This window comes from Anolis sagrei, chromosome 5 (assembly GCF_037176765.1).
Source record: "Anolis sagrei isolate rAnoSag1 chromosome 5, rAnoSag1.mat, whole genome shotgun sequence".
Taxonomy (NCBI): Eukaryota; Metazoa; Chordata; class Lepidosauria; order Squamata; family Dactyloidae; genus Anolis; species Anolis sagrei.
In genome coordinates this window covers 158090471-158111298 of record NC_090025.1, presented here as the reverse complement: position 1 = coordinate 158111298, position 20828 = coordinate 158090471, and the positions used below count along the sequence as shown (strand labels likewise).

At 42.2% G+C, this 20828-nt stretch overlaps 1 protein-coding gene across 1 annotated transcript; it reads left to right on the top strand.

Annotated features, from left to right (window-relative positions):
• The first annotated feature begins 4583 nt into the window (after positions 1–4583).
• Positions 4584–19461, top strand: LOC132776047 (uncharacterized). Its single transcript, XM_060777225.2, has 5 exons — positions 4584–5002; positions 7487–7675; positions 7905–8061; positions 15816–15998; positions 17569–19461. The coding sequence occupies exons 1-5, from the start codon at positions 4825–4827 to the stop codon at positions 17804–17806; spliced, it is 945 nt and encodes a 314-aa protein (XP_060633208.2). The 5' UTR covers positions 4584–4824; the 3' UTR covers positions 17807–19461.
• The last annotated feature ends 1367 nt before the right edge of the window (positions 19462–20828 follow it).

The following is a 20828-nucleotide window of genomic DNA, read 5'->3' as shown; positions in this document are numbered from 1 at the left end:
AGCTGCAGGCTATTGAAGGTTGCTCTGCCCCCTGCTGTGCTCTTTGTTTCAGCGTGAGCTAGGAGGCAGGTTTCAACCCCCCCCCCCGAAATTTTCAACCCTCCCCAAAATTTTCAAAACCCCCTCCTGAAATTTTCAACCCCTCCCCCCCCCAAATTTTCAACCCTCCCCGAAATTTTTTTCTGGCTACGGCCTTGGGCGGTGTTGAATGCTCTCATTAAGGAGGCCAGACTTGGTGGAGGTGGTTGACAGGGACAGAGCTGTAGGCTATTGAAGGCTGCTCTGCCCCCTGCTGTACTCTTTGCTTCAGCCTGAGCTAGGAGGTAAATTTTAATCCCCCCCCAAAACGTTCAACCCTCCCTGAAATTTTTACCCCCCCCTGAAATGTTCAACCCCCCCCCAAAAAAAAATTGTCAACCCTCCCCGAAATTTTTTCCTGGCTACGGCCCTGCCTGTGGTTACTCACAAGGTGTCTCTTTTTACCCTGGCAGCACAGAAAACCCAAGCAAGATTAATTTCTGATATTGCATTTGACTGCGCTGGGGATGCTTTTAACTAATAGTGGCTTTTTACAGTATAGCCCCCGGTGGCACGGTGGGCTAAACCACTAAGCTGCTGAGCTTGTTGACCAAAAGGCTGCAGGTTCAAATCCAGGGAGCGGCGTGAGCTTCTGCTGTCAGCCCCAGCTTCTGTTAACCTAGCAGTTCGAAAACATGCAAATATGAATAGATCAATAGATACCGCTCCAGCGGGAAGGTAACGGCACTCCATGCCGGCCACATGACCTTGGAGGTGTCTACGGACAACACTGGCTCTTTGGCTTAGAAATGGAGATGAGCACCACACCCCAAAGTTGGACTTGACTGGACTTAATGTCAGGGGAAAACCTTTACCTTTACCTACAGTATATCCAAGGTGTTCCCTGCTTAAATTTTAATAATGCTATATTTACTTGGTTTTACCTGGTTTTAACTATACAGGTGCTAGTCCATGCAGTATCTTAAGTAGTATTTTAAGGGTATATCTCACCATTGAAATATGTAATTTATAGGATTTTAATGGTGTATTTGATATTGTATTTAATAATCTGGTTTTCATGTATTTGTTTGTTTGCCTTATATTGGAAAGACCTATGGTCTAAGCATTGAATAAAACTTAACCTGGCACATCATAATGAGCCATGATTTGAGAGCTAACCATGATTTGTTATCTGAGTCATGAATTACATGGCAGATAACCCCAGCCCCCTTCCACACAGCTGTATAAAATCCCACATTATCTTCTTTGACCTGAGTTATATGGCAATGTGGACTCAGATACCTCAGTTGAATGCAGATATTGTGGATTATCTGCCTTGATATGGCTGTGTGGAAGGGCCCTAAGCAAACAGTCCATTTTGAAACTACAAATGTATCTATACTGTAGAATTAGTGTGGTTTCACATCACTTTAACTTGCTATGGCTCCATAACACAAAATACATACTACTCCTTAAAAAAAAAGGGTGGGGGGAGGTGAAAGCCAATGTGGGAAACAGTGGTGCCAATGGCGCATAGTTATTCCCTTCTGAGCCTAGCCTGAGTGGAAGTATGGAGAGGGAACATGACATGAAACAGCAATATGAAGGGGTATGAATGGAGAAAACAATTCAGGAACAATGCAGAACACAGTGTTTTAAACAAAGCTATTTGGTTGCTAGTCAGGCTTGCCAGTTCAGTATTGTCCCAGGCCCTGAGTTTTATGAACCAAAACAATAGACTTAAGGAAATCCTCTGGTGATGACATTAAGATTTATGCATTAAGAACCAATATAATTCCTCATAGAGAAAGATGGTTCCTTGTTGTAAATTAAATCAGAAATATGATTTAAAGTTTGGACTGTTCCCAGGTAAAGGTAAAACTCAGGTCATGTTCCTTCTCACCTATGTAGTAAGATGGGGGTATTGAACACTTAATCCGCTCCATTTGTTTCTAGCTAGGAGCTGGATGCAGAGGGAGGTGGAGAAGGAAACCTGGTGCCACAACATTTGGGAAGGAAGGATGACACATATGTTGAGGCCCTTGGAAAGTCTTTGGGAGTTGCAGCAACCATGCAATTGAAATGTTGAAGCTATAGAAAGCTGCTACACTCCTTGTTGAACTAGAGATTTTCAGCCAACCCTTTAGTTTTGCCTAGAACAGATTCCCCCCCCCCTCAAATCCAAAGATTTGTACCATCTTCTTCAACCTAAGGATGGTGCACAAGACTTGGAGACGTGGGGTTTCAGCCCTGAGATCCAGTAACTCTGCATATCACTGGTTTCAGCTAGTGGCAATCATTTGCATGAGAAACCTCCATAACCATAAAAACAACAACAACAACAACAACAACAACAACAACAACAACAACTTTATTTATAGACCGCCCTATCTCCCCTAGGGGACTCCATGAACCCAGTCATCAACAGTCTTGCTCAGGCAGGGGATGAAAAATAAGGGCAGCCAGGGCTTCCCCTCTAAATACTGGGTGTGAGTGATCTTCCTCCATATAGGCATGTTGGGAAAAGCCCAATGAGATGTTCCTTTTTCCTCATCTGCTTTTCATATAGAGGGCTGCAACCACATCAATTCAAGACTAAAATAAACATCTAGTTCTTCTGTCCTCCTTCCTTTTGCTCATATGAATTGAGTTTGTTTACTCAGATCAGACAGAAAAGATCAAAATAGCATTTTGAGATGACCAAAGCATGAACAAAATTACTTTTTTTCTGAAACGGAAAAAAAATGCTTTTAGTCTATGAAGTTTATGAATGTATCATTAGAAGAGAAAATACATTGCTCTCCCTCTTTCTCAAATGTACATCAGCATATCAAACTATATTAAAATACAGATAGCGTACTTTGGGAAATCAAAAATAAATAATAATGGCTTTTTTCCTTGCTAGTCGCCATATTTGGGAGGGGGTTGAAATAAAGGTTGCCATAGGTAACATTTAAATTCTAAAAAACATGGTTTTTTTTAAAGCAATGCTGACGATGGGTTGCTGTGAGTTTTCCTGTCTGTATGACCATGTTCCAGAAGCATTGTCTCCTGACATTTCGCCCACATGTCTGGCAGTCATCCTCAGAGGTTGAGAGGTTTGTGAGAAACTAGGCAAGTCAGGTTTATACAAGGGGTATTTCTTAAGTAAGGTCCGTTTTGTTGTAGACACTAGTAGTTTGTGTGCATACCACAACGAGCGCGTGCGTCGTGTACCGGCATGCCTTGGGAACAACTGTGCGCAATTTCTGCTCTGTAGCTAATCTGTACGGTTCTGTTCTGTGCTTTAAAAATGTTTAAGATTATCAACTCACCCGTCGCATGTGAGGTTCGCTCAGTGATACGGTTTTTGTCAGCAAGGAACCTGCCTGCTGCAGAAATTCATTGATAGATTTGTGAAGTGTACGGTGATACTGTTATGAGTGAAAGCAAAGTGCGTAAGTGGGTACGACAATTCAAAGATGGCCGTGACAACGTCAATGATGACAACGACGTGAAAACGGCAGTGAACTCTTGGTTATCAGAGCAGGCAGCAAGTTTTTATGAAGAGGGTATTTTAAAATTGGTTCAGAGGTATGATAAGTGTTTGAACAATAGAGTGAAGTATGTACATTCTGAAAATAAATTTACTTTTTTGAAATAAACTTTCGTTGTGTGCTTATGTTCAAACGGACCTTACTTAAAAAAATACCCCTCGTATATCTGTGGAATGTGCAGAGTGGGAGAAAGAACTCTTTGTCTGAGGCAAGTGTGAATGCTGCAAATGGCCAGCTTGATTAGCATTGAATAGCCTTGCAGCTTCAAAGCCTGGCTGCTTTCTGCCTAGGGGAATCCTTTGTTGGGCAGTGTTAGCTGGCCCTGATTGTTTCCTGTATGGAATTCCCCTGTTTTTTTAGTGTTGATCTTTATTTACTATCCCGATTCTAGAGTTTTTTAAAAATATTGGTGGCCAGGTTTTGTTCGTTTTCATGGTTTTCTCCTTTCTGTTGAAATTGTCCACATGCTTGCAGATTTCAATGGTTTCTCTGTGCAGTCCGACATGGTGGTTGTTGGAGTGGTCCAGCCTTTCTGTGTTCTCAAATAATATGCTGTGTCCAGGTTGGTTCATATGGCTGACTTCTCTGGTTGAATTAGTCTGCAGTGTCTGACGATATTAATTTATTCACCTGACAGGCTTCCAATCAGCTCTAGTGCCTTGTGACAAGCTTGCTCATCAACAATGTAGACAGAGCTATAAAAAAATCAGCAAACATATTCAGGATAGCAATCTGGCCATTTGTTAAAAGAGGATTTCCTCAGCATTGGTTATCTTGTAAACCCAGTGCGAGGAGATATAAATCAGTTGCTGTACAATCCAGAGTGAGTTAATTACACTGACGATGTTAACACTCCTTATCTTGAGGGGTTATTAGAAGCGAATTATCTTGACTAAAGTGCCAGTACTATTTGGCACATATGATTGTATGACTGGTCTCCAAATGGCCTCCATGGTCTCACAGTGCTGGTTTTATTACCCCTGTTTTTCCAATGGTGTATAACATTATAAAGGTCTGTATCTAGGGCTGCTTGTTAACAAAGTGATAGAAAAGACTAAAAAAATAACTTATTTGCAGCAAACAGTGAGTTAGTATAGCCTTGTAAGAATCAAACTGTTTGGAGAATAAACAGGCTTTCCTTCTCAAGGCTAAAACCCTAAAATCCAGCTTACTGCTGCCTGTTCAGCTTTTGCGTGAAGAAGGGGAAAGTACACACACATACTTTAGAAACTTGGGAGAACTCCAGGATGCCCCAGCAAAACCTAAAGATATGAAGACATTAAGGTCCCAGGAACATACAGTCCTGTGTCTGTTGGCTTGGAGTTGCCTAGAATTTACTTTGAGTGAAGCAACTGAATCCTCAACAACCATCCCTGCGGAGGAGACTGTCATAAGGAAATTCCTTAAAGATGCTGCCAATGGGAATGCTTCACAGGTCAATCTTTCAGGTATTGTCCATGTTTCTCTGTTTTTGCTTCCGTCAGCAGGCCTGCAGCCAAAGGACACCTCTTGTGTGCCGGTAGGGATATGTGCACCTGCTACATTCATAACAGAGCTCAAACGGTAAATTCTTGGTCATCCCATAGATGACTCATAAACACTTGAGATGAGGTTTCCATACAAACTGTAAAATAGTAGTATATTAATTCTTGATAGGAAATATTGACTTTTGGGCTTAATGGGATTCAAAAGGTAGAGATTGTCCCCCACACAATTCTATGCATTCTTCGTAATTGCAACCATACATATATATGGTTGTGTATGCACACACACATTCATGCACATGCCCTAAAACACATCGCTGACTGCGATTTTGGAAAGAGACAGAAGCAATAATAGTGTTGTTGGGTTATGTGTGTTCGAGTAGAAGTGTGTCCTTTATATTTTCAAACATATTATGGTTTGGGTTGCTGTGAGTTTTCTGGGCTGTATGGCCATGTTACAGAAGCATTCTCTCCTGACGTTTCCCCCCACATCTATGGCAGGTATTCTCAGAGGTTGAGGGGCCTGTTGGAAACTAAGTAATTGAGGTTTATATATCTGTGGTAGGTGAAAGAACTCTTGTCTGCTTGAGGTACGTGTGAATGTTGCAATTTGCCACCTTGGTTAGATTTAATGGCCTGAAGTTTCAAGGCCTGGCTGGTTGCTGCCTGGGGGAATCCTTTGTTGGAAGGTGTTAGCTGGCCCTCATTGATTCTTGCCTAGAATTCCCCTGCTTTTTGAGTCTTGTTCTTTATTCACTGTTCTGATTTTAGAGTTTTTCAATAGTGGTAGCCAAACGTCAGGAGAGAGTGCTTCTGGAACATGGCCGCACAACCCGGAAAACTCACAGCAACCCATTAATTCCAGCCATGAAAGCCTTTGACAACATATTATGGTTTCTTCTTAATATCTTGTTTCTTTTAGAATGGATAGAATTATCACAATCTTCACATTAATTACACAACAGCTGAACATTTCTTTGCAAACAGAACTGTTTATTTCATATCAAGCATTAATTTATGCAAAATATGCAGCTTCCTTTAAGAGACAGTGGTAGTTTGGAGAGGAGAAACTAAGGCAGATTGGTATGTTAAGAGGAACACAGGAAATACCCAATCTGAATTCTTTTCTGTGAAAGCAGGATGAGAAGCTGTCAGGAGAGCACTGGGTTAGTAATCAGGCGGTGCTTCTCCTACTCACACACCATTCACTGAAAATGCTTTCCTAAGCATATCAGTTCTACTCACTCCTTGGACCTAGACTCTGAAACCAGAAGTCTGGTTCAAGGAAAGTGGCTCTTGGCCAGATCTTGGAAATATTACTGGGGTTGGGGATGGGGGCAACTTCATTCCTCAACTGTTAACTTTTCCAAACTCTGGTCTAGAATGAGAAATGTATCTTCATATCGCTGAATCGTGGTTGATTAAATAGAAGCATTTCATTTCAGAGGTGTCTATTTAAATAAATAACACTCACCACATAATTCTTTTTGTACCATTACAGCATACTGTAGATCTAATTCCTTTTAAGGTAAAGGTTTCCCCTGGCATTAAGTCAAGTCGAGTCCGACTCCAGGGGGTGGTGCTCATCTCCATCTCTAAGCCGAAGAGCTGGCATTGTCCGTAGATACTTCCAAGGTCATGTGGCCAGCATGACTGCATGAATTGCCGTTACCTTTCCATCAAGGCGGTTCCTGTTGATCTACTCACATTTGCATGTTTTGAACTGCTAGGTTGGCAGAAGCTGGGGCTAACAGCAGGAGCTCACCCCACTCCCCGGATTCGAACTGCCAAGCTTTCAGTCAACAAGTTCAGCAGCTTAGCAGTTCAACCTGCTGCACCACTGGGGGGACCCAATTACTTTTATACCATTGAGAAATATAGTGAACGTCTTGCATTCTCCAGTGTGTTGCTGTCTTCAGTGACTGGGAGTCACTAACAAAGAGAATGTGCATTTCTCCTCAAATATACATGGGCAAAACCAGCTGGTAATTGATAAACATGGTTCCCTATATAATTAGTAATGTTCTTATCCATTGGTCCATCTTCGGCATCTTGGAGGTTGTGCTCGGTTCCGGCCACATGGGGTGCTGTCACTCCACCTTCCCTGCCAAATAACTTTTGTTCATAAATTTCCTCCTTGATCAAATCACCGGGATTTTTCCGGCATTTCCTTATGGGCACCTTAAATACCTCCCTGCTCAAAGTGCTACCTATTTATCTACTCACATTGCTGTTTTTGAAACTGTTAGGTAGGCAGAAGCTGGACTAAAGGCTAGGGGCTCACCTCAATCCAGGCTTCGAACTGTCAACCTTTCGGTTGGCAAGATTTACTGCAGCTGGCAATTAACCTGCTGTGCTAAAGCCTGGCCCTAACAATGTCGTTGTTTGCTAAAGATCTGTGCATCTCCTTTATTAACTTACACTTATTTTAATTTTCATCTGTGGCAGCTCAATGCACATTTCTCCTTCCTCCAAGCTATGGGTTCTACTACATTGAAGCGGGCTCTGGAAGCTCCTTGGGCTCCATTATCACCTACTGGTGTGCAGAGGGATATCAGCTTGTGGGATATGGAAGGTTGACCTGCTTGCTTAAAGGAAGCGTCTCTTACTGGAGTCATTCTCCGCCACATTGTGAAGGTATGCTGGGTCTGAACTGGCTCAAAAATTATTCCTGAACTTTGTATAAGTAGAGAGTGATCTACATCAAATGCAGGTCAAGATTGCCTGAATCTTTCAAATTTTTGCAAAAATGAGGATTGGAAATGTGTTGATCAAAATAAATGGGGAAAAGTGGGTTCTACTGCTCAGAAACACTCCTGATAATGTGCGACTTGTGACGGGCATGTTTTGTTTTTGTTTGCTTTAGTGATTCCAAAACCCCTAGACCGGGGTTTTCGGGTGGCGGTCATAGCCTCTCTCATCAGTGGAGTCGTAATTGTTGCCATGTCCATCTCATTTGCCATTTGTTGCCTGCGAGACAAAATCCTGAGGGGAAACACACAAAGGACTGAAACCTGTGAGGAGTAAGTAACTTTTGATTCCATCCATAACACAAACCACTCATTCCCCATAACAGGGTTTGTCCAATACTTAGAAAGTAGTGTATGTTGATGGTTTTGTCTTGTCCTGCCTCTCCAACCTGTCTTTATACATTATTTATTTATTTATTTATTTGCTATATTTATATACCGCCGTTTCTCAGCCTAGCCGGCGACTCAACGCGGTTTACAACATAATATAACAATCAACAGTATACAGTTAAAAGCATAAAAAACATAAAAAACATAAAAACACAATTCATGCATCAATATCAATCCAGTTCGACTCTTAACTAAAAACGTGATCCAGTTCGTCATCCATGTTGCCAGTCCTTTAGTCAGTTACCATTCGTTGCATTGGGTTAACCAAATGCCTGCTTAAACATCCAGGTCTTCAATCTTCTTCGGAATATCATCAATGAAGGGGCTGATCTTACCTCCAAGGGCAGGGCGTTCCATAGCCGCGGGGCCACCACAGAAAAGGCCCTGTCTCTCGTACCCGCCAGCCGCACCTGTGAAGCAGGCGGGATAGAGAGCAGGGCCTTCCCAGAAGATCTTAGGGTCCTGGCGGGCTGATAGGCCGAGATACGTTCGGATAGGTAAGTTGGGCCAGAACCGTTTAGGGCTTTAAAGGCCAACGCCAGCACTTTGAATTGAGCCCGGTAGCAGATCGGCAGCCAGTGGAGCTGGTGCAGCAGAGGAGTTGTATGCTCCCTGCGCTCCGCTCCCGTTAGTATCATGGCTGCCGAACGTTGGACTAGTTGGAGCTTCCGGGCCGTCTTCAAAGGCAACCCCACGTAGAGAGCGTTGCAGTAGTCCAAACGGGATGTAACCAGAGCGTGGACTACCGTGGCCAAGTCAGACTTCCCAAGGTACGGGCGCAGTTGGCGCACGAGTTTTAACTGTGCGAATGCTCCCCTGGTCACCGCCGAAAACTGGGGCTCCAGGCTCAGCGATGAGTCCAGGATCACACCCAAACTGCGAACCTGCGTCTTCAGGGGGAGTGCGACCCCATCCAACACAGGCTGTAACCCTATACCCTGTTCGGCCTTGCGACTGACCAGGAGTACCTCTGTCTTGTCTGGATTCAATTTCAATTTGTTTGCCCCCATGAAAGCTGTTTTGCCATTGACAGATCTGGCGTTCAACAGCACCACCTTCAATCCGGGGGGACCGCCGACCTGGTTACACCAATTCACCATATCAGGAGACCGAGTTGGAGTTACTAATGTTGTTGTACGATCCCTAGGCCGAATTCGAGGTCTCCTTTTCCCGTATCTCCCCATCCCCACCACGACTTCTATGGGGGCTCCCCGACCAATGGAACACCCTCCCTCCTCCATGACGCAGTCTACCTTCCTATTTTCACCCCATGCTTCACTGCTGGTTATATGATTTATCACCGGTTTAACTCGCACTGGGATCTCCAATTCACTCCCCTCCTTACCTCTCCCGCAGGCAGCTAACAGCAGTGTTACAAGATACCAGGAGATCGGAACTAGCATGGGTGGTAGATGTTAGCAGTCTCAATAAAGCTACCAAAGTTCGTAAAGTGCAGCTTGTGGTTGTATAAATCTTACAGTTTTTAAAGTGCAAAGGAGGATAGTAACACTCACACTAAAGCTACCAAAGTTCTTAAAGTGCAGCCAGTGGTTGTAGCAACCTCCCAGGTCTTAAAGTGCTCCTATGGTAGATATTTCTGTCTTCAAATTGATTGACTACTTATGGGGACCCCATTAATTTATAGTTTTATTAGGCAATGCATGCTCAGAGGTAGTTTTAAGGAGCCGCTGGTGGCGCAATGGATTAAACCCTTGTGCCAGCAGGACTGAAGACTGACAGGTTGGAGGTTCAAATCCAAGGAGAGCGTGGATGAGCTCCCTCTGTTAGCTCCAGCTCCCCATGCGGGGACATGAGAGAAGCCTCCCACAAGGATGGTAAAACATCAAACATCCGGGCATCCCCTGGGCAACATCCTTGCAGATGGCCAATTCTCTTACACCAGAAGCGACTTGCAGTTTCTCAAGTTGCTCCTGACATGAAAAAATAGGTAGTTTCGCTAGTTCATTTAAAACATCCATTATTATCATCCTAGACTGTATAGTCATAAAGTATACATATAGAATAATTCATTTTGAACCACCTGGACATCCTATTCATCATTCCTGAAAGGCTGCATTTCAATGTTGAGGTTTTCAGAACTGGGAAATTTGAGTGTGGGGCTTGTTTCCCACATTCATTCCAACGTCTTACAGTAAGATTGTACTTTAACTCTATGAACATTAGAAATGTTTCTGCCTTCACCCAAATGCAACAAGATTGTTGCTATGTATTCTCTCACTAATCGTTTTCAGAAATATATGAAGAAAAATGTACATTTTTAATCATTTACTAGATGGCTCTAGTCAAGGTAACTTATAAATCTCTGTGGTCCCTGATCTACAATTGTTCACTTGGTTCATATTCGGATTTTTCACCAAAGAGCTTGTGGCGTTATGCTTAGTTCTTGTCCATCCATATGAGGCTAACAATCCTGTGGGATATGTTAGGCTGAGAGAACACCAGCAAATTAGTTTCACAGCCAATTGTGAATTTGAATCTGAGTTGCCTTTCTTAGTTAGTCTGGCCTTGTAACTTAGGAGCTGGGAGTCTGTACCCCTCTAGATGTTTTTGAACTTAATGCTTTATCACTGGCCATACTGACTGGACTCTTCTAGGAGCTGGTCCAAATCTTCTAGGGCTGAGAGGATATATGATGGCCATGTATAAATTGTGAGGGGAAGTCATAGGGAGTGAACAAGCTTGTTTTCTGCTGCCCTGGACACTAGGATGTGGAACAACGGCTTCAAACTACAGGAAAGGAGATGCCACCTGAACATGAGGAAGGATTTCCTGACTGTGTGAGCTGTTCAGTGTGTTCAGAGTGTGGTGGAGGCTCCTTCTTTGGAGGCTTTTAAACAGATGCTGGATGACCATCTGTTGGGGGTGCTTTGAATGCTATTTTCCTGATTCTTGTCAGAGGGTTGGACTGGATGGCCCAAGAGGTCTCTTCCAACTCTAAGATTCTATGAAATGGTCCCTAATTCCTGCTCATCTGCTACACTATACTAGGCTTTGAGCAGTGTTTCTCAACTTTAGCCCTCTAGGTGTTTTGGGCTTCAACTCTCAGAAATCCCAGCCAGCTTACCAGCTGTTAAGAATGGTGGGAACTGAAATCCAAAACACCCAGAGGACCAAAGATTGGGAAACACTGGCATAGAGGGTCTGCCTGGCCCTTCAATTCAGTCAACGGAGTAAGTCTTTCTAGTTACACTTTCACGAAAGGAGATCTCATTCAGCTTAGTGAGATTTACTATGTGTATAGTAAGTACTGGCTATTTTGGTGTGTTTATCTGTTTATAATTGTTGTGTGCCTTCAAGTCTTTTGTTTCCCTTCTGTCAGCATCATTTCTTCTTGGTGTTCACTCTTAAATCACGCCAGCTACTATGTATAGCAGAAAAATTCTGCATGCCACTAGCTGCATTGGAGGGAGAGGGGGGATTTACATATGCACTGCGTAGTGCCTACCAGAATTTATAAGCAATGTTCTCTGCAGCAAAATTTGATAGTTAGAACATGGATCGTTGTATAGAAAAGGTTACTCTCAATAAAGAAATAGGCCAGGGGTTATTTGAACTACACTTGAGATGGTAAGTGGAATATCTGTGGCAGGGACTTGCAAGGGAGGCTGAAGAATCTGGTGTTTCCAAGTATCCCTCCCACACTTAGCATTTCACTTCCAGTTTAGTGACCTACTCTACCTAGTTGTAGATTAAGACAAATAGGTTGGAGTTATGCAGGCTGTGCATCTATTCTTACATTCCTTTCAGGCTAGTGGAGACGGAAAAGATGGTTTGCCCACCCCTCCAAGAACACATGCCTGTGATATCTGGCTTAGATCTCAAATAGAAATTGAAAAACAAAATTCCTTTCTGTCAACAAACAGGAATGATCAGATAACCTATACAAAACAATGGGCATTCACCAAACTGCTGCTTCAAGCATGCCTCTCTGCACCGTAGTAGTTATTCTGATGTATGAAATAAACTGCCACCTGCTGGCTGAGAGAGTGAGGCTAGAGTGACACGGGCCTCATCACACTCAAGAAAAATCCACTTAAAATCCAGCAGAATTCTGGGGTTTGTAGTTTAGGGAGGAGCCTTTAACAGCCTCACTAAACTACAAACAGCAGAATTCTGCAGGAGGCAGAAACCAGATTTTAAGTGGCTTTTTCCTCTAATGTGATGACACTGCTATTCTATTTTTATAGAACTCAAGGTAGCTTACAACTTCAGGACAACTCAATGCCAGTAAAATCAATAGTGAAAACAATAACATACCCCCTCCTTTAAAATGGTTAATAATTCTACTGCTTGAAGATTTTACAAACAGGAAAGGGGTAGGGATATGGCCATTTAGATGCTTTTTTTTTTTTGTCGTGTCAGGAGTGACTTGAGAAACCAAGTCGCTTCTGGTGTGAGAGAATTGGCCATCTGCAAGGACATTGCCCAGGAGACGTCCGGGTGTTTGCTCTTTTATCATCCTTGCGGGAGGCTTCTCTCATGTCTCAGCATGGGGAGCTGGAGCTAATAGAGGGCGCTCATCCGCCTCTCCCCGGATTCGAACCTGCGACCTGTCGGTCTTCAGTCCTGCCGGCACAGGGGTTTAACCCACTGCACCACCGGGGGCTCCATTTAGATGCTGCAGGACTATAATTGCTACCACACATAATCTGTGTTGTTCATGATTAAAGATGATGGGAGTCGCAGCCAATGAAATCTGGAGCCTCAAATCCACACTAAGAACAATTGGAACAAAAAATGAATACATTGTTCTTGGCTTTCTAGTTACACTATCATGAAAGGAGATCGTATTCAGCTTAGTGAGATTTACTATGTGCATAGTAAGTACTGGCTATTTTGGTGTGTTTATCTGTTTATAATTATTGTTGTGTGCCTTCAAGTCATTTGCAACTTATGGCTGTCTTAAGGGAACTTATCACAGGGTTTCCTTGGAAAGATTTGTTTAGAGGCATGTTGTCTTTGCCTTTCTTTGAGGCTGAAAGAGTGTGATTTGCCAAAGGAGCAGAGATTTGAACCTTGGCCTCCAGAGTTATTATTCAGTGCTCCAGCCATTACACCATGCTGGCTCATCTGCTTAGATAAGTAGCAGCCCATAAAATAAATCAAGTTTGAGGACCATGACGTTGTAACTTGATATAAGACTTTGCCTCAGACTTAACCTTCTCATTAAATCCTGCCACTGCGTCCAAATTATATCGTTGTTCTTCTCTGTTGTTTATTTGTAGCACAGCCAATAAATTTGAACCTATGGCATAAGAGAACCAAGTAGAAGGCAGTGTTCACAAAGGCTTTTTCAGCATTCCATCACTTTCACAAAGAGAGGGTTGTGCCTTGTTTTAGTTCCTCCAACATCACTAAACATACGACTTCATCACACGAGAATGAATCCACTTTAAATCCGGTTTCTGCCTCCTACAGAATTCTGGGGTTTGTAGTTTAGTGAGGCTGTTAAAGGCTCCTCCCTAAACTACAAAACTCCAGAATTCTGCAGGAGGCAGCAACTGGATTTAAAGTGGATTCATTCTCTAGTGTGATGAGGCCCTACATAGAGGAGGTTTCTGGATTCAACCACAAGTTAACTTTTTTTTACTGTGTCAGAAGCGACTTGAGAATATACTGCAAGTTGCTTCTCGTGTGAAAGAACTGGCTGTCTGCAAGGACATTGCCCAGGGGACGCCCGGATGTGTTACCATCCTGTGGGAGGCTTCTTTCATGTCCCTGCATGGGAAGCTGGGGCTGATGGATGGGAGCTAACCCCGTCTTGAGGATTCGAACCGTCAACCTTCAGGTCTTCAGGTCAGCAGTTCAACCGGCATAAGGGTTTAACTCAGGGATCCTCAAACTAAGGCCCGGGGGCTGGATACAGCCCTCCAAGTTCATTTACCCAGCCCTCGCTCAAGCTAAGTCTGAAATGACTTGAAACCACACAACAACAACAACAACAATCCTATCTCATCAGCCAAAGGAAGGTCCACACTTCCCATTGAAATACTAATATGTTTATATTTGTTAAAATTATTCCTCAATTTAATTATTGTATTGTTTTAAAGTGTTTTTGCACTACAAATAAGATATGTGCAGTGTGCATAGGAATTCATTCATGTTTTTTTCAAATTATAATCCGGCCCTCTAACAGTTCGAGGGACTGTGACCTGGCCTTCTCTTTAAAAAGTTTGAGGACCCCTGGTTTAACCCATTGCGCCACAGTGGCTCCTACAAGTTAGCTGGTTGGAACTGATTGGTACAGCAATACCTGTTAAATAAGCAAACTTTTGATTTTTGCCATCTCCTTTTTCTTATTTTTGGTTGTAGCATTCATTGCGTGAACAAGTCCACCCACTTTCTTTTATCAAGTTAGTGAAGTTACTACATCATGGACTCAGAAATTATCCAGGAAATTGCTAAGCTCTTACTGCCACCTGCAGGTTCAGGGATCAAATTGGAAAAAATCCAACCAAAGTGCCTGTGCAAGGAAATAATGGAAAGCAGCAGTATATCCATTTCCACATCAAGAAACATGTTAAAGTGACAAAACAGTTATACACACATACACACACATGCACAGAGAGAGAAAGAGACAGAATAACATTGAGAAGATAATGCAATGGACATGATGTAAAAGCTAAGTGTTGACATATACTATAATGGCCAAGACTTCTGAAATATAGGGCTTTGTGAAGACTTTTCAAGGTAACAAAGGAGACTGAAAGATCTCTTTTGTGTTTTACTACCAGTGTTTTATGTTAGATGTCTCTATACTTACTCCCGCCAGCTGTTAGAATAGCTTTTTCCCACATAAAAAGGGTGGGGAGTGGGGCTAGCAGCAATTTTCAACAAGTTCTGATAACTCAGTAATGAGAGCCATAACTATCAAATTCCCTCCAATTAAAATGTTTAGATTTACCCAACTCTGAATTGCATTTTTAATGTGCTGATATATTTGAGAAACAATTGCCAGCAATTTTGTGGAAGCAACTGCTGAAGAAACACTGCAAGGGTCCCATTCTACAGCAAGGTTAACATTGTTAAGGCAGTTGTGCCATTGTTGTTGCTATGAGCCTTTATGTCGATTCCAACTTATGGCAACACTATCATAGGGCTTTCTTGGCAAGATTTATTCAGAGGGGGTTTGCCATTGCCTTCCTCTTGAGCTGAGAGGGTGTGACTTGTTCGATGTCACCCAGTGGGTTTTCATGGCTGGGTAAGGATTCAAAATCTGGTCTCTTGGATTTCTAGCCAAACACTAAAAACCATTAAACCAGTGTTTCTCAACCTGGGGGTCCCGACCCCTACGGGGGTCGTTAGGCCATTGCACTACAAATAAGACATGTGCAGTGTGCATAGGAATTCATTCATGTTTCTTTCGAATTATAATCCGGCCCTCCAACAGTTTGAGGGATTGTGACCTGGCCCTCTGTTTAGAAATTTTGAGGACCCCTGGTCTAGAATTTGCATGTTAACAGGAGGAACCATTCAATGGCAGTCTAAATATCATCCAGTTGAAGGAAGGGCTGGGAATCCTGGGGGGGAATCTGAAAATGCATTTTCCTAGATCAGATTAAATAAACCATGGTTATTTATAGAACTGTTCTCAAGTGCCTTTTCTCATCTTCTAGGCAACCGCCAAGGAGGAGATTCAAGTTTGGGAGAGCCAACTCCATAAAGCAGGAGATGGAGAAAAACAGACGTCACTTTGGGAAAATGAAGCATAATCGCAGGCTTCACTACCGGACTTCCGCCCTGTACAGTTGTGCACATCCAGGGGCCTTGGCAGGATACAATAACCAGGAATTTCACAGGTACAGGTCAATATACTATAAAGGTAAATGTAAAAATTTCCCCTGACATTAAGTCTAGTCATGCCCGACTCCAGGGAGTGGTACTCATTTCAATTTCTAAGCTAAAGAGCCGACATTGTCCGTAGACACCTCCAAGGTCATGTGGCCAGCTTAACTACATGGAACGCCATTACCTTCCTGCAGAAGCGGTACCTATTGACCTTCTCACATTTGCATGTTTTTGAATTGCTAGGTTGGCAGAAGCTGTGCCTAACAGCGGGAGCTCACCCCGCCCCCCAGATTTGAACAACCAACCTTTCAGTGAACAAGTTCAGCAGCTCAGCGGTTTAACCCGCTGCCCCACCGGGGGGGGGGGGAGCTTTAATATACAATACACCAGGATAAAGAGCTCCCTCTGCCCCCTGTGATTCGGACTTTAAATTCCAGAAAAATCAGCTAGTGTGGTCAGTGGCAAAGGAGTATGGATATTATAATCCAAAAATCTAGGGAGACGAAGGTTTCATCCCATGAAAGCTGCCTGGTATTTGTGGCAAACATTCTAAAACCTGCTGAAATACCACTATGTATTTGGGATTGTAGTACTTTAAATCAAGTATAAAATACTTTAACTGCCTTCCCTAAAACAATCGCTTTGCATTGTTCCTATCAGGTTCCTGTTTTCTTGCTCATCTCTTAGACATCCACAATTTCTGTCTCCAATAAACTGTGTTTTCTCCTCTGGTTGACTTTTCACCTTTTTCAAATATTTGTTTTTCAGAATTTTTCATATTGTCTTATATTATCACATGCTTCAATTGAAAAATGCAGTAGTTTAAAATAATGAAACAATTGTGGGTAATTTTCCATTCTGCGGAGTAGCATTTAATAAACCAGAAAGCAACTATGCAAAACAAACAAACAAACAAACAAACAAACAAACACCACTGAATTTTCACAGGAAGTATTCTTTCAATTCTTTGTGTTCAATGCTTCCCTAAGGTTTTTTTTTTCTATGTGAAGGGAGTTACTACTAGGAATGATGTCAGGGGAAACCTTTACCTTTTTCAGAGCACTATAGTATCAATCAGTTACTGTTTTGCACTATCAGCTTTACTTTATGAATGAAAGACTTTTGGAGAGACCCCGATTTTTGACAGTCTTGCTCAGTTCTTGCAAAGTGAGGACAGCATGACAAGGTCAAAGGATCTGGAAATGCCCGATACTTGGGTTATAATTCTGCATTGTATTTTGATTTACAGCAGACAGAAAAGCTGCTGCCTGGAAGATTACACAATATATGGTCCTCTCTATGTATGCCAGATCAAATTGAATGAATGCTATCATGTAGGAATGAACCAGCAGATGATTCATATCCTCCCCCCACCCCCAATGTATGCAGCAACCAGAGTGCCTTGCTATCCATTTAATGACAAATATTGCTGTAAACTGCCTTCCGAAGTGGTCACAATTCAGTGTTATAAGTGCATGGTTGGCACCATAACAGTGGCAGAATGTTGTCTTAAATTAATCAAACAGCTATTTAACCTCTCTGAGTCACTCCACTTCTTTTCTTATGTTTACTTTCTAACAGAAGCCAGGAAAATCTGCAGAAATGGGCTCCACAAAGCTTATGCTCTGAAATCCACATCTTTCCGCAAGTTGTTTTGAAGCCAGCCACTGCTCCATCTGCCTCTATGTTTGTTCATTTGCCTCAGAAACCAGGAGATGTTCCCTTGAATGTGAAGCCATGCTACCCCAATCTCCCCCAGGACTTACCTTCGGTTTATTACAGAAGATTTGAAGGACTCAGCCATCTGAACAAGCACTGAGGGCCTTCAATCTGGAATTGTAGATCACTTGGTTTGTTAGAAAGAATAATGTTTTCAGACATTACCACGAGTCATCACTGTCATGCTGATTTTTTGATCTTAAATGTTGTGTGTATATGTGCATTTAGTGTTTCTTCTGCAACAACTTGAAGCCAGCCTTGGAGGCCAGAATGAAGAAGCATTCATTCCTTTCTAGATTCTCCAACTAATTAATTGACAAGACATGGCAGTCTACTCAGTGCTGGTGCAAATATATTGCAGAGGCATGTAGTAGTCTTCTAGACTTGACAACATATATTTTCTGACAAGAAATTTTGAGAAATCACCTAGGGAATTTTCTCATAATAGAAAAACAAATGGTTTAATGCATACACGTGGAATACTTCCTCATTCTTCTGCACACTGCTGGAAGGTTTTATAGTGTCATAAATTAGTTAAATTAGCCTCACCGCATAAAGTGGTATCTAAATTTTCTACTTGGCAGATGCAACTGTCTTTTGGGCTGCTCAGGTCGACAGCAAGCCAGACTATTAATGGCCAGGAGCTTATTCTGACCCAGGATGGCTTTGAACTCATGATCTCTCGGTCAGTAGTGATTCAATACAGGCAATGCAGCAAACAAGAACTAAACTAAAGAACTAAACTAAAGAACTAAAAGCAAAAGAAGCACCTTGATAGACCAGACCAAGAGTATCTCTAGCCCAGCATTCTGTTACATAGTGACCAAGCAGATGCCTATGGGAAGGCCATAGACAAGACAGAAAAGCCATAGTACCTTCCTGCTCGAGTTCCCTCACAACTGATGTACAGAACCATACTGAGAAAGAGCTGGTGATGGATAGAGATAACATCTTAGTTTCCCTAATCGTCTTTTTAAATCAGTGGTTCCCAATATTTGGTCTTCCATGTGTTTTGGATTTTAACTCCCACAAATCCCAGCCATCTTACAAGCTGTTAGGATTGTGGGAATTGAAGTCCAAAATACCTAGAAGCCCAAAGGTTGGGAACCACCGTTTTAAATCAACCAAATTGGTGGATACTACTATATCCTGAAGCAGTAGATTCCATAGTTTAGCTATGGTCATGTGAAGGTGTACTTGTTCTCCGACTATCTTCATAGTGTACAACAACTTGAGATCTGGAACTAGTCATAGTTAACTGGCTCATTGTTTTCTAAAAATATATACTAGTTTCTTCAGGTGCTAGCTAACCACTGTCACTTATATTATGTCACTTAATTATGCTAGACTACAAGCCTTGCCAGCCACTGTTGTTCATACAATATTTTTCCAAGAAGTATGGAGAGCATCCCTACTCATTTGTATCAACTGTATCAATTCAAAATCACCATCACCACAAGAGAGCGGTAGACTCTCTCAAACTATGATGGAGCACTTTTATGTTCTACCTTTTTTCTCACTAAAACTAAGAGAAGTAGCTGGAGCTGTGTTATAAGAACTGTATGCACCAACTTAATTCCTCTCTTGCAATTCAAATTCCATCTTCGAAGAGAGTGGCGTGCTGTTTCATAAACAATAACCTGTTGAAACAGCATGACTAAAACAAGGAGATCCAAGATGTACTCAGCGCATCTAACACTAGCTCAATGAAAACTAATGTTGGTTGTTAAGGAATAAAAATAAGACTAAGAAAAATGTTAGTTGTGACTAAGCTTTCTAATTTTCCATAGATCTTCAGATCCAGCATTATTCAAAAGGGGTGTGGAGGAAAAGGGGGAACGTGGAGGATGGCATTAATAGTTATATTTATTTATTTTATGTACAGTATTAATATTTCACCCTTCTTACCCCGGGGGACTCAGGGCGGATTACAATGCACATATACAGGGCAAACATTCAGTGCAATTTAGGCATACAACATACATAGACAGACACAGAGGCATTTAACATTCCAGCATTTTCGGTTTCATGAGGGCTCAATTCCCGCCACAGGGGGAGCTGCTGCTTCACCGTCCACTTGTGACACCAAGTTCCTCGATGGAGTACTTCCTCATTCTTCTGCACGCTGCTGGAAGGTTTTATAGTGTTGTTAATTAGTTAAATTAACTTCCCCGCATAAAGCCTATACCTAAATTTCCTACTTGACAGATGCATAGATCAACAGCAAGCTAGAATATTAATGGCGGGAGCTTACTCTGACCTGGGCTGGCTTTGAACTCATGATCTCTCGGTCAGTAGTGATTTAATGAAGCTGGCTACTAACTAGCTGCGTCACAGCCCAGTCCACAATTTTTTAAAATATAATATTTAATTCTTCAAATCAGCTTGTTTAAAACATTCACATTCGTCAAATGAGTGTTCACAGTAAATAAGTTTGAAAGAACGTTTTCTTGGACTGACTTTATTCCATGGTCAATGGAATACCCTTTTGTAAAATGTTGAAAACAGTGTTAAGGTGGCTGGGTTTTCACCACGGATTTTGCACAAAAGGTCCTCTTGCTCAGCCCCAGGATCCTGCTTACAGTACAAAGTTGTTAATTTTCCTCAATTAAAAACACACAACAAAACTAAACTAATACATAAGCCTGCCACTGCTAGGGAAGCAGAAAACCCACTGACACAAGTGTGGAGACTATTGTGTCCTCAGGAAATTAAGCCTCTTAGTTAAAGCAGAAATTACTCAGTAAGGCATAGTAACACAGAAAATTCCCTTCCATAGGGATCAATTAAGAATGAGACACTTAATACAATTATATGTCCAGTGTAAGATCCTTTGGTTTTACCAACTCACTTACACATATGGTACATTCAATCATTAAGTTGCAATTCAATTTTTTACTGTACTTACCTGGAAGCAAGCCTCAATGGACTTGGGATTTTTCAGTTGTTAAAAAGTTTAACACTTCATACAGTTAATCCAACTCATCTATTGACAGGAAAGGCTGAGAACAGGGAACAAAGAGTATAATGAAAGCAATGCAGGTGTACGGAGAACCCTCTCTCAGTATGGTGGACTGGTTTTGGAACTGGGAGACGAAGGGATCTTCTGTCATCATCAGGAA